The 13,770-nt window shown below is 39.3% G+C and overlaps 2 protein-coding genes across 2 annotated transcripts in view; one reads left to right on the top strand and one right to left on the bottom strand.

Moving 5' to 3' along the window:
- Positions 1-603: 603 nt before the first annotated feature.
- Positions 604-2,488, bottom strand: LOC120431154 (uncharacterized). Its single transcript, XM_039596294.1, has 3 exons — positions 2,302-2,488; positions 2,079-2,238; positions 604-2,011 (listed from the first exon to the last, which is right to left on the bottom strand). The coding sequence occupies exons 1-3, from the start codon at positions 2,486-2,488 to the stop codon at positions 604-606; spliced, it is 1,755 nt and encodes a 584-aa protein (XP_039452228.1).
- A 6,207-nt stretch (positions 2,489-8,695) lies between these two features.
- Positions 8,696-13,770, top strand: part of LOC120413989 (uncharacterized) — a 9,651-nt gene continuing 4,576 nt past the window's right edge. Inside the window, exon 1 of the mRNA XM_052709947.1 lies at positions 8,696-8,715. Within this exon, the coding sequence (XP_052565907.1) occupies positions 8,696-8,715 (20 nt within the window). The remainder of the gene's footprint in view (positions 8,716-13,770) is intronic.

Here is a 13,770-nt window from a genome sequence, read left to right as displayed (position 1 = left end):
TAATTGCCTCGATTAAGCAAGAATGAGATTGGGTTTTACCTGGCTTAAACGAACATCAAAGTGTACAAACCTGCGAAGGAGAAAAAAAAATCTTGTTGGTTATATAATTCTGATGATCAAACATTTCATAACGGCACATCAACCCGGAACAACCTCCGGAACGAGGGAACGTGCCACCACATTGATTTATTGAAGACATAACCATACATTATGCCGATAGAGCTGCGGAAAGTGGCTTCTCTGTGGGTCATATTTCGTTCGGAAAACTTCCTCTTTACCCCACCGGAGTAGTACTCAAAGACTAAAACTTCACGGCCAATGCCGATTCCATGATTGGTGCCTTTTTGGAGAGCGTACACGAGACGCTCGTTATCCAAATTGGGGAAACCTTTTCGACGATTCTTCGATTGGCCGTCGGGAATAGAGAGAGAGGTGAAGCCTTTTTGATTCCCTGAAGGTGGATTGAAAACGTTTGAGCACTTCTAGTAGACGCGGTGAATGAGAAAAATCGAGAAAGTGTGATATAAAATGATGAGATAGAATTTCATGTCAAACACTTTACTGGTATCCAAAAAGAACACAATTTCCAGAACACACTTTGGCTTACATCGACGGGGCTGGGCTGTCGCTGTCGTCGCTTTCTTCGGCCTGCACAGATCGGTAGTGTCCACCGGCACCATATCCTCCGTAGCCTCCGGCCTTGGTCGGTACGCATGGGACCTTAGCCACCGATGGGGCGCATCCGACCAGCAGGTTGGCTCCGCAGGAAACCTTTCCGGAACCACCGTACGAGACACCATGTGCGGCACCAGATGAGTAAGAAGCTGAACGATATCCACCGTGTCCGCCGCCGTGAGAAGCTTCGTGTCCTCCGCCGTACGAGCCGCCGTAAGATCCTCCCTGAGATCCATAGCCACCATGGGAAGCTACTCCGTGGCCGTACGACTCGTGTCCTCCATAGGATCCACCGTGGGACGCTCCATGACCACCATGAGATCCTCCATAACCACCGCCGTATGAACCGTGGGACGCTCCATGACCACCGTGGGATCCTCCGTATGCAGCTTCGTAACCACCCTTTCCAGCGCCATGACCTCCACCGTAAGATCCTCCGTATGATCCATGGGCTGCCGCACCGTGACCTCCATAGCCACCCTTTCCTGCACCGCCGTGAGCTCCACCATACGACGCTCCACCGTACGCACCATGGGAAGCGCCATGACCACCGTGAGATCCTCCGTAAGCTGCTTCGTAACCACCTTTGCCGGCGTCGTGCGATCCACCGTAAGATCCTCCATATGATCCGTGGGCAGCAGCACCGTGACCTCCGTAACCACCCTTTCCTGCACCTCCGTGCGATCCACCGTAAGACGCTCCACCATACGATCCATGGGACGCACCGTGCGATGCTCCATAACCACCCTTCTCTGCACCGTATCCGTGCGATGCTTCGTAACCTCCCTTAGCCGCTGCTCCATGGCCACCGTAAGATCCGCCATACGATGCTGCTTCGTAACCTCCCTTTGCCGATTCGTGACCACCGTAGGAACCTCCGTGCGATGCTGTTCCATGGCTACCACCGTACGTCGCTGCTCCGTAACCTCCCTTGCCAGCACCGTGCGATCCTCCTCCGTACGCTGCCTCATAACCTCCCTTAGCCGCTCCGTGACTTCCGTACGCTCCACCGTACGCCTCGTAGCCTCCCTTTCCAGCACCGTGCGATTCTCCGTGACCACCGTACGCTGCCTCGTAACCGCCCTTCGCTGCTCCGTGAGCACCTCCGTAACCTCCCTTTCCTTCACTGTGAGCTCCGCCGTACGATCCCTCGTAGCCGCCCTTGGCGCTGCCATGCTCGCTGTGTGATCCACCGTACGAGCCCTCGTAGCCGCCCTTCGAGCTGTGAGACTCGCTGTGCGATCCTCCGTACGATCCACCGTAAGACGATCCGTGCGACGATCCGTGGCCACCGTACTCTCCACCCTTGCCGTGATCAGCACCGCCGTATCCACCGCTGTAACAAGACAAACAACTACTTCAAGTTTTCGTAACGAACCCCCACCTCCACACGCAAGCCTTACCCGTACGAGGAATCTCCCTTGCCGCCACCGCCGTACGATCCGCTTCCGTACCCGTCCCCTCCCTTGCCGCCGGCGGCGTACCGCTGCTGCGTGTTGTCCGGCTCGCTGGCCGCCGCATCCTGATCCTCGTCGCAAATGGTTTCGGTTTCGCCGTTTGCGCCTACGATATCGGTACAAGCAACTGACCGTTTAGAACGCGTATCATCAACGTCACCGTCGGTACCTGGCTCCTCGGACAGTTTGTTGTCGGTCGCGGCGTCACTCAGCTCAACGTCAACCGTCTTCTCGTCGGTGGTGGTCGCGTCCTGCTCAGCGGCGACCACCTGGAGCGCGTCCGAGTTGGCCGGCGCGGCACGGACCGGGCCTAGGGTGGCCACGACGACGAGGGCTAACACGATCACGAACTTCATCCTTCCAGCGAGACGGTCTGCTACCAAACTGAAACCACTTCCGAGAAGGGGGTCGGTTTTATTGATCGGCGGGTTTTGACCAGCTTGCAGTTATCGTGCCCGCAGGTACGACGAGCCCACGGAAAAAACGCACTTCGCGCAAAGTTTTTCTCGCGTGCCAATTTTGCACGACAACAAGTTTCGACTCGGTTGAAATTTGTGCCGATTCTTGATGACCCGGCGGCGACGATGTAACATCGGGCAGGAAATTGACGGATTGTCTTTTTTTTTATTTTGCGCGCTGCAGTAAGTTTCGAATTGACATGTTGTTGGAAAGCGCGTGCTCGACGGAGGAGGAAACATCCTGAAATTATAATCCCGGCACATGAACATAGCACTACGGACACTACCCGTCCTCCAGGAGTGACGGACTGTAAGGAGAGAGTTGGGAGGTGCCTTCAGATTGAAGTTGGTTTGGTACCGTCAGGGGTGACAAAGTTTATTAGAATGATTTGGGTTGATTTATCTAATTTCATATTGTTACAACTTGGTTTGATATCTAATTCATTGGTTTATTCAGATGTCAAGATGTCAACTTCTGAATTTGTTGAGTCTATTGAATCTGTTGAGTTTGTTTAGGATGTGGGATATGTTGAGACCGTCAAGTCTGTGAATCTTTTGAGTCTGTTGAGTCTATTGAGTCATTTGATTTTTGAGTCTGTGGGCAAGTTGAGACCGTCAACTGTATTGAGTCTGTTGAGGATGTCGAGTCTGTTGAGTCAATTGAATCGGTGGAGTTTGTTGTGTCTTCGGGTTTGTTGAAACTGTCAAGTCTACTGAATCTATAGAGTCTATTGAGTCTTTTGAATTGTTTGAGTCTGTGAGGTAAGTTGAAACTAGAGCGTCCAATTTCCCGGGGTTACAAATTTCCCGGGAAACGGGAAATTTTCAGCCAATTTCCCGGGAAATCCCGGGAATTCCCGGGAAATTTTAAATTTGTTATGATCTTGGTTTTAATTAATATTATGCAATAAAATTGTATAGCACATCAACATTAATGGTTTAAATAAGTGTGAAGATCAATTAACAGCTTGACTGCATGGAAAAAAATCATTCAACTACAAGAAAATGTATTTTGGTATTTTTTGATGAGAAATTTTAAACTTGCCTCTGTGACCAGTTTATTGAAATGAGAAAAAATTGCAGAAATTGTGTTTTTCATGACAAATACTGGTTTCAGCTCTTGAACAAATGGTAAAGCTTTTTAGTGTTGGTTTTACTCTAAACAACCCAATGTTTTCAAATATTTGAAGCAAGCTTTGAATATATTTTTGCATTTTTTTAGAACAAACAATAGAAAGTAATTTTTCAATGATTTTTTTTGTATTATTATGCAACATGATTTAAATTATACGATAAATTAACATCATTCCACAAAAAATCTTCTATTTTTCCACATTTAACCCTCTAACACCGTAGTTGCACTGTACGTGCTCCATAATTCTTTTACTTCAAATTGTAATTTCTTTAGTACTATACTACTAGGTATTCAACAAATTGAATTAATGCTTTTGCACAAATTCGATTTGCATCTCATTTGATCATGGTAAACAAAAACGTAAAAAAATCTCAATTTTAATTTGGAGGTAAGGAGTTAATATTGTTTTAATGAAAAAACACCAATCTGTTAAAAGCTTACCTAATTGTAATAATTTAATACTCATTAAGCAAGATCTATTCCCAGTTGCTTCAAAAATTAATATTATCAGAAATAATTCTGATATCATAATTTCTGATAATCTGATTAATTATATATAAACCAAACAATACATTTAATTGAACAAAATCATGTTGAGTTTGTTCATTTATTATTTTTTCACAGCAATTTCAAAAAATAGTTCTAAAAAATTTAAGAAAATTTATACTTCCGCTTGAATTTCGGGAATTCCCGGGAAATTTACAAATTTCCCGGGAAACGGGAAATATTTTTTTTTCGGGAAATCCCGGGAATTCCCGGGAATTTTTTTCCCGGGACGGGAAATTGGACGCTCTAGTTGAAACCCTCAAGTCTATTGAGTCTATTTATTCTGTCTAGTCTGTTCAGTGTGTTGAGTCCTTGGAGTATGTTGAGAATGTTTAGTCTCCCAGTGCATAACTGAAGCAATTTTAGGAATTTTGGCTATATTGGCTGTAATCGTATTTAAAATCATACTAGCAAAAAAAAATATAATGTTTTGGAATCGGGATGATGACAGCTATCGATTCCACTTATAACTACACGATTTTTTTTTTTACAAAAGTACGTATTTTTCCTGTATTTTGAAAATGCAATTATTCTCAAAAAAATACTCAAAATATGGGTAACAAACGATCGGGATTTTTTCATAAACTTCGAAAGTTGTAACACAATTTTTTGAAATTAGATGCTCATTTTTTTCACAATGCTACGTACTTTTGAAGAAATACTCAAAATTTCATTTTTTTAGCAATATAGGTATCAAATGATCGGATTTTTTTTTTATATATTTCGAATGCAATAACAACAATTTTTTAAAACGTAAAAAAAATCATAAAGCCACGTTTTTTTCATAAAATACTCAAAATTTCAGTTTTTTTTTCTCAATATGGGTATTGGGTTTTTTTTCATGCATTTCGAATATAGTATCATTTTTTTCAATACTCAAAATTTTCACGAAACTACATGTTTTCGGAAAAAACACTAAAAATTTCGGTTGTTCACAATATGGAACGATCGGATTTTTTCATACATTTTAAATGTTGTAACACAATTTTTTGTAAAAACTCATATTTTTTTACAAAACTACGTATTTTCTAAAGAATTGTCAAAATTTCAGTTTTTCACAATATGAGTATCAAATGATCAAAATATCTCGAAAAAATACTAAAAATTTCAGTTTTTCACAATTTGTAAATCAAATAATTTGTTTTTTTTAATTTCTTATTTTTTTAGATACCGTAAAACGGGGTGACTTTGATAGCCGGGATGACTTTGATAGGTTTGCGATTTTTGCGCAAAATCAAGAGTACAGTTAAAATACGTAAGGAATGGTTTAGAAACATACTGACCGTGGTAGAGAAGTGTTCGAAGTATGTCAACAAGAATTTTTCATAAAATTTTGACAAGTTTAAAAAGTTAGTTAAGTATAGTTAAGAAAATGTTGATGAAAGTCATTATTTTAAACTTCTCAAAGTGTCATGATTTTCTCAATGAACATGATTTTGAATCGGAAAACGGAATGCATTTTCGGATTCTTTGGACAATTTTCCACTAGGAGAAGGTTAAAAAAGTTTGTAAATAATAAATAATATGTGTTTATGAAACACAATTTAAAAAAAATCTCCTAATTAAAAGGCAATTTCAGTTGAACAAAAACGAAACGAAACTATTGGCACTACGCCCCCCGGGGCATGGCCTTCCTCTAACGTGGGATTTCTGCTCCAGCGCCTCTGACGAGACAGGAGAAACCGGGACCGACGTTTTACTTCACCATCCGATAGAAGCTCAGTGGATAAGGCGGGAATCGAACCCGCGTCTCATAGCATCATCGGGATCGGCAGCCGAAGCCGCTACCCCTGCGCCACGAGAACAAATTTCATGTAAAATGTGAAAATCTGTGATTCGTGCTTGAAATTCAGTATAAAATGCAATATAAATCGATAATTTTATAAACAAAACAAGTTTTAACAAATTTCAGGCAAAATTCCGACTTTTTAACAATTTTACCTAAAATTTATATGTATTTTGTTTAAAAGCTTATAAACTTAGTTAACTAAATATAAACATTGATTTTTTTCTTAAAACTATATCAGCTACTTTAGTGATGGTACATTTAGCGTACAAATAAAGTTTGAACATCTTAAATATGATTTTAACAAGAAAAACTATGACTATCAAAGTCACCCCGGAATTAAAACTAAATTTTTTTAACGTAACTATTTTTCTAAACATTATTGAAAAAACTTTTTTTCCGAAATAGTGCATGGACTTTGTGTGGCCTACCCCAGTACATGTTTTAAAAATAATAATCTTGAGAAAAACCTTACCTGTTCGAAAATATTCCAAAAACAAATTGAAATCCTATCAAAGTCACCCCGGTTTACGGTACTTAAAATTTTCACAAATTCACGTATTTTCTGAAAAATATTCAAAAACTCAAAGTTTCAAAATTTATTTCATTCGAAATGTTTGAAAAATTTCGATTATTTGTTACCCAATTGAAATTTTGAGTGTTTTTTTCGAAATACGTAGTTTTGTATTTTTTTCAGTATTTTTAAAAAACGCTGTTATAACATTCGAAATGTATGAAACAAATCCAATCATTTGATAACCAGATTGTGATAAACTGAAATTTAACGTATTTTTAAAAAAATAGGTAGTCTGCTGAAAATGTTGAGTATTTAAAAAAAAAATCTTGTTATTACATTCTTAATGTATTAAAAAGTCCCGATCATTTCATACTTATATTGCAAAAACCGAAATTTGAAGTATTTTTTCGAAAATACGTAGTTTTGTGAAAATGTTGAGTATTTCCAAAAAAAATGTTGTTATTACAATCGAATTATAAGAAAAAAAATTCAATTATTTGGTACCAAATTTGAAAAAAAACTGAAATTTTGGGTTTTTTTTCTCAAAAATACGTAGTTTTGTGAAAATTTTCAGTATTTTCAAAAAAATTGTATGACAATCGAAATGTATGACAAAAGAATCGTTCAGTTGATACCCATATAGCAATAACAAATATTAGGAGGTTTTTTTAGAATAAAAAATTGCATTTTCAAAATTCAGGATAAATTCTATTTTTTGTAAAAATATGCGGTGCTTAACCGAGGCATGAATGTATTGAGTCTTTTGAATCGATCTATTCTGTTGAGTCTATTAAGTTTTTTTTTTAATTTTCGGTATCTGTAGGTTAAGTTGAGGCCGTCAACTCTATTGAGTCTGTTGAGCTTATTTATTTTGTGGCGTCTACTGAGTCGGTCTATTCTGCTGAGTCTGTGGAATCTATTTAGTTATTTGAGTCTGTTGAGTATATTTAGTCTGTAGAGTCTGTTGAGTTTATTGAGTCTGTTGTGTCTATTCCGTCTATTGAGTCCATTTAGTCTGTTGAGTCTTTTGAATTGTTTGAGTCTGTGAGGAAAGTTGAAACTTTCAAGTCTATTGAGTCTATTTAATCTGTGGAATCTGTTAAGTCTGTCGAGTCTGTGGAGTCTGTTGAGTCTTTTGATTTTTTTTAAGTCTGTGGGGTAAGAGACCGTCAATTCTATTGAGCCTATTGAGTCTTTTAAGTCTGTCGAGTCTGTGGAATCTGTCCATTGTGTCCGTTGAGTCTCCTGAGTTGGCAAGTTGTTGAGTAATGTTTCCCCAAGTTTGGCCGCCCCTGCCCCACAGCTCGAGAAGCGTCCCCCGAACGACATTACGTCCGCCCGTATCCGATTCAGCACTTGTGCTACAAATGCTAAACCGGTGTATTCTAATCTAATAAAATTTCATGCTGTACTGATTTGTTTTAGCACGGAATGAAAGAAATACATTTGCCACGGTGTGTCTCGGGATATGCTCACGGAGTTTTCGCACGTGCGACGCGAGTTGGTTCTCGCAATTTTTGCCGAGCGCATACACAAGGACATGGGACCTGGGATATGACAAGACAGCACCTCCTTCGGCCGGCAGACGTACGGTAGTGGCAACACATTTCGCTGATGTGAGCACGTCGTCATCGTGGACTGCCTTTGACGGAGGTGAAGGCTGGGGTTGGAAACGAGTCGAAGAGTGAATGTCAGAGACAAACAGAAGAAATGTTGTTTTATTAAAACTTCTAGCCTATTCTAAACTTAACATTGTTCAGACTTAACAACCCTGTCGTAATTAGTGCTTAAAACGTTATATAATTTGTAAATCACTCGAATTGGACATAACATTTAAAATTTTGTCTTAAAATAGTGATTGAATCACTTTTGATCCTTTCTTTTAATATTTTTGATGATTTTGTTGATTTGGCAACCCAGTCAAATGATGTAAAACACTATTGGGACTTTCTAATTATCGAGGACTCTGCTTGAGCCAAACTTAACACGAACCCGTTCAAGACCACCTCTCTTTATCAAAGATGTAGTGGTTTTTCTTACCCCACTTCAGAGTTAAAGAAAATGTGAAGAATTCGCACTTTTCCAAGAACAACCATCCGCCACCACCCACTCATATCCGTTATGACACTTCACATGATACGGTAATGCTATTTATTTCCAATAGATCTAAACATGCCCGACTGCTCGCGCGCCTGCTCATGTGTGTGTGTGATTTGTTGTGTTGTTGTTGTTCAGAATATGGGGAACGAAAATTTGATTCATCAATCGGTTTGATGTTGATTGGCTTGGATATTAACAGAGAGAAGAACGACAGCAGAAGAGAACTCGTTCTGCGCTGGCATGAAGTCAAAATCGATGTCAATGATGATGATGACGATGTGAAAGCACGATGCAACTTTTTTTGTTCTGCTCCACCCTCGCTCCCACTCTATCAAAAACCTTCGGAGCCATTGATTCGATACATACTTACAATGTTATTTACACTTTTGCTCGCGCCGTGATTCACAAATGAAATAAATCAATCACGTTTGACAGCTCGGCGTGAGTGTGAGGGAGTTTGCCCGGCAGCCAGCCAGCCAAGCCAGCAAGTGCCTGTCTGTCAAGCGTGGAACATTGTAGATATGGGAGCGAAACTTTGTTATGGACTCTGCGTAAAAACGAGCTTTCATGGGGGTAGTTTATTGTGGTGAAACTTGGGAAAACGGCTTTCATTGTAATAATGAAGTGTAATTATGAGCTAACTCACGACAGTTTTCAAATAAGATCCCAAAACTCATTCAAATTTTAATTTTCTTGAAAGTATTTCGAATTTCAAGATTTACTTTTAATTAAGATTATCATAAGTCGCTACACGAATTCAAAAACTTGAACACCAAAATCAATCATATAAAATTCTCGGGTAAGTATTCAGAATTCTGAGTGCTAAGTGCCAGATGTAACCAAAGCACTTTTCGATCGGTTCTCCTTCTATATATAAATTGTCAACTTCGAAAATGCTGAAATACAATGGAAATTTCACTTTCACGACCCCCGGGTCTTTTGTGGTCTCTATTGCAAGTTTCTACTCGAACCTAGGAGTCCAAAGGCTTGAATGGGGAGAGCACCCAAACCTTGTTTACTCCAAGAAACCTACTCCAGGGTTCGAACTGACGACCTTTGGATTACGAGTCCAACTGCTGCCAGCGATTCCACCGGAGCAGGCTTGGTTTGGTGTGTTGTTTGTACTTATAGCGTGGAAACGACTTCTACACTTGGAATGACTTAACGGCCTAACAACATCCAAGGCCGGGACCGACGTTTTACTTCCCCATCCGATGGAAGGTTGGAGCAGATAGGATTCGAACCCATGATCATCTGCTTACAAAGCGGAAAGCGTAACCATTTGGCTATGGCTGTTACAACGTTTGGCAATCCAAACAGAGAATAGAACAAAAAGATTAATATTAAACTCGAATTAGGCCGTTGCAAATATTTTCCAAAGTTTATGTCACTCCTCTTCAAAATTGAACCGAAAAATCTGGGGGCAAAAAAAAATGTTTACAAAAAACATCAAAATTTCAATGAAAATTGAAATCTAATCAACTGAGAACAATAAAAAAATCAAATCAAATTATTCGCTCAACAGCATTGCCTTGGCGTTCTCGATTGCGAGATTCCTACTCGAAACTAGGTGTCCGAAGGCTTGATTGTTGAGGCAATTGCAAACCTCTTTTTACACCTTAGCTTCCATCCATCCCGGGATTCGAACTGATGACCTTTGGATTGTTAGTCCAACTGCCTACCAGCGAATCCACCGAGGCAGGACCCAGAGAGACGACTCCTACACCTGGACTGAGCTATCGACCTAACCCTTTAGGTTAGACCGGGGTCAACATTTACCTGCTCATCCGACGGAAGGCATGGTCGCGCAAATCTCGTTTCGAAAAATGCCAAGCCGACTGGGTGAGAGGCAACCACGCTTACCCCTAAACCACGGCCCGGATGAGAACAATCAAAATTTCCTTTTAAAGAAATTACAATGTACAGCACTGCAAACAATAAAATAAATCTCGCATTAATAAAATTTTCGTCAAAATTTTGGGAATTAAAGATTGCATAACAACTGGACAAGTGTATACTGCATTTTAAAACCCTTTTTTCAATAAAATTTTGACACCGTGGCCTTAATTTCAAATTCCACTTTTTTTTTTTACTGAAAAGGTCTTTTGATTACCTTTCCAACGACAGGTCGCATTATAGATCCGGACAACGTATTCATCAAAATATTTGAGATCCAACCTCCAAAAAGTGTATGTACAACACTTAAGTGCTTATAACTTTTGATAGGATTGTCAGATTTTCAAACTTTTGGAAAGGTCTTTTAAATACCTTTCTGGAAATGTACAACATGATGGATTATCTTTCAAAAACCTCCCTTTTTACAATCTTCCGGACATTTACTAAAATCGTTTTTAGCATAACTTTTGAAGTACTTACCTAAATTCTATAAATTATAATAGCGGTTATGGGACCCCACCACGGATCGAATGAGATCAAAACGGACAAAATCGGTTGAGCCAGTGCCGAGATAATTCAGTGCAATTTTGTTTGATCAACATCTCACCACACACAAAGACATTCGCTCAGAATTTGATTCTGAGTCGATATGTATACGTGAAGGTGGGTCTAGGAGGTCAAATTAAGAATTTCATTTTTTGAGTGATTTTATAGCCTTTCCTCAGTGAGTTGAGGGAGACAAAAAACAAACAAACTATGCAAAGCACGCACCTTTTTGGCGCTTGACAGTTTGCCTTATCCGCCATATTGTTTTTGGACAAGTTTGTTTACATACAGTTTGCGAGTTCGGCAAATAAGTTTGCGAGCAAATAAAATGTTTGTCCAAACTTTTACAGTGGAAATTTTCTGTTTCCATTCTATTTGAAAAATTTGTAATGTAGTTTTCGATGGCAAATTCAATTTTTCATAAAAAAAAATAGGACAGCAAATTTTGTTTGCATGAAATATACATTTTTTCCAAATACCACTGTTTTCAAAAATTCATAACTTGGCGGCAGATTTTTTCACCACACTTTTCTATTGCTCATAAGTAGCGGGGTTTGTTTCTTTCAACATATCGAAAAATCTCGAAAAATGAAAAATTACGTATTTTGGGAAATTGAGTTTTAGTTTAAAAAAAAAGTTAATTTAAAAATCTGAGAATTTTTTATCCGTGTTTTTCTCAATAGTCCTCAACATATAAAAATATAAATATAAAAAATGGAAAACTGCGACTATTTAAAAAAAATTGAAAACGGTACACTTTATCAAAATTTCACTAAAGTAATTTTTGATTGCAAATTAGATTTTACATCGAAAAATGAAGTTGAACAATTTTTGCAACCAATATTTTAGTTTTATGAAAAAAAAAAATTATTCATTCAAAAATTCATAACTCGTTCAAAGATTTTTTGCACAACCTGGAAATTTCTGAAAAGTTGGCATTTTATGTCCCCTAAAACATATAAAAAAAAATATTGTTTTTTTATGCAAATCAAGTTTTAGTGACAAAAAGTTAAATTAAAAATCACAATTTTTTTACCGTGTATCATTTTTTTTCAGTGTAGTCCTTATCCATACCTACAACTTTCCCCAAGACACCAAATCGATCAAAAAATTCCTTCAAAAGATACAGATTTTTGAATTTTCATATATCATTTTTGTATGGACAGCTGCCAAATTTGTATGGAAAATTATATGGACAAACTAATGATGCAAAATGGCTTCTTTGGACATACCGAAGGCACCAAAAAAGTTTCAGTCGGATTAAAAAATACAAAAAAAAATCGAATGACCGAAATCTGAGAGAACTGCTCATTAAATAAAATTTATCTAAATTGTTCCCTAAAAAAAAAGCGCTTGAAGTTTCTCAAAGAATAAAATCCTAAAACGGACTCAAAAATTGAAGAAAAAAAAAAAACTAAAAATAAAAACAATGATTTCACGGATTGAATCCCATTTATACTTTAAAGCTATAGTTCCAGCTTCTGTCGCAACCAATAAAATGCGTATTTGATCAGTGCACTAAAGCCTCTAAGAGATTATGCCTTGTAATTCCTTATTTTTGTTACAATGTGAACGTCGGTCTGGTAGGCTTTAGAAGTTCAATATCCAAGTGATTTTAAAGCCAATTCGAAATATGAAAAAAACTTCACAACTCTTTTCAAACTTTGAATGTTTTGTTAGCTAATGAAACGATTCTAGTATGCTCACTTAACAACGTTCTATCCAATTAACTCGTTTTTTTTTTGCCAAAGATGTAATTAACTACCATCATCTGCTGCGTTGCAATCCAAATTTCGAGATCCCTTTTTGGACACAAATTGCGACCCTACACTAATACTGATTGCGCATCACAGCCCCAGCCACTTCCTGTCCTAATTAGCTTGCAATTCAGCGGGATTTCAACTCTTCAATCTATCCGTTCCCGAAGCAGCTCAAAGGATAGCATGCCGATGCTGCTGCACATGTGAAATCCTATGATGAAGCGCCCCCCACACACACACGTGGTACCAGGTCGGGGTCCATGTAAACTAGCTAATTACGGTTTGTTAGCTCCCGGAGGGCGTTCTGGATCTGCGGAACTGAACAACGGAACGCGCCGTGTGTTTTTGGTTAATTAAGGAAAGTGGATTGGTTGCCTTGGGCCATTACTTGTTGCCTGTCTGGTCAGTTCGTTCTTCGTGGGCTTTGATTTGGGGAACATGGCCCTACATGGTTCTTTCGGGGGAAAACAAGAGGGAAAAATGAGATTTATGGCCCTTTCGAACAAATGAACCGGGTACGAGGACGCCAGTTAGAAACTGTCCTGGCCCTCCATTAGTGCCGATTTTCGCTCACACCTCCTTCAATTACCGGGGATTAAAGGCTCGCAGACAGGCTCCTCTGGAGGATTCCCGGAGCTTCCGTAAAGGGTGGGGGGAGGCGCAAGATTGGCTCAATCCGTCCTCCGGCCAAATCCGGCGCTTATTCAAGGGAATTTTCACTTTTCATCCATCCATCCAACCATCTGTCGCAATAATAAATTATTCATTTAGATACCAGACAGCAATAGATCATATCGTATCCTAGGCAGTCATTAATCATTTAAATGAACATTAATCAAAATTCCCCACGGCCGTCGTCGACGTCGTCGTCCTTGGTAGCTTTAGCGGAGAAGG

The sequence above is a fragment of the Culex pipiens genome, chromosome 3, assembly GCF_016801865.2.
Source record: "Culex pipiens pallens isolate TS chromosome 3, TS_CPP_V2, whole genome shotgun sequence".
In the NCBI taxonomy this organism is placed as follows: domain Eukaryota; kingdom Metazoa; phylum Arthropoda; class Insecta; order Diptera; family Culicidae; genus Culex; species Culex pipiens.
Note: the sequence above shows the minus strand (reverse complement) of the source record. Positions and strands in the feature narration are given on the sequence as shown.

Bases quoted from the DNA above. Each gene is read 5' to 3' on its own strand.
- LOC120431154 (XM_039596294.1), bottom strand. From the start codon at position 2,488: ATGAAGTTCGTGATCGTGTTAGCCCTCGTCGTCGTGGCCACCCTAGGC. The intron at 2,239-2,301 runs GTACCGACGGTG...CCGATATCGTAG, and splicing joins CAAACTGTCCGAGGAGCCAG to GCGCAAACGGCGAAACCGAA. The intron at 2,012-2,078 runs GTAAGGCTTGCG...GTCTTGTTACAG, and splicing joins AAGGGAGATTCCTCGTACGG to CGGTGGATACGGCGGTGCTG.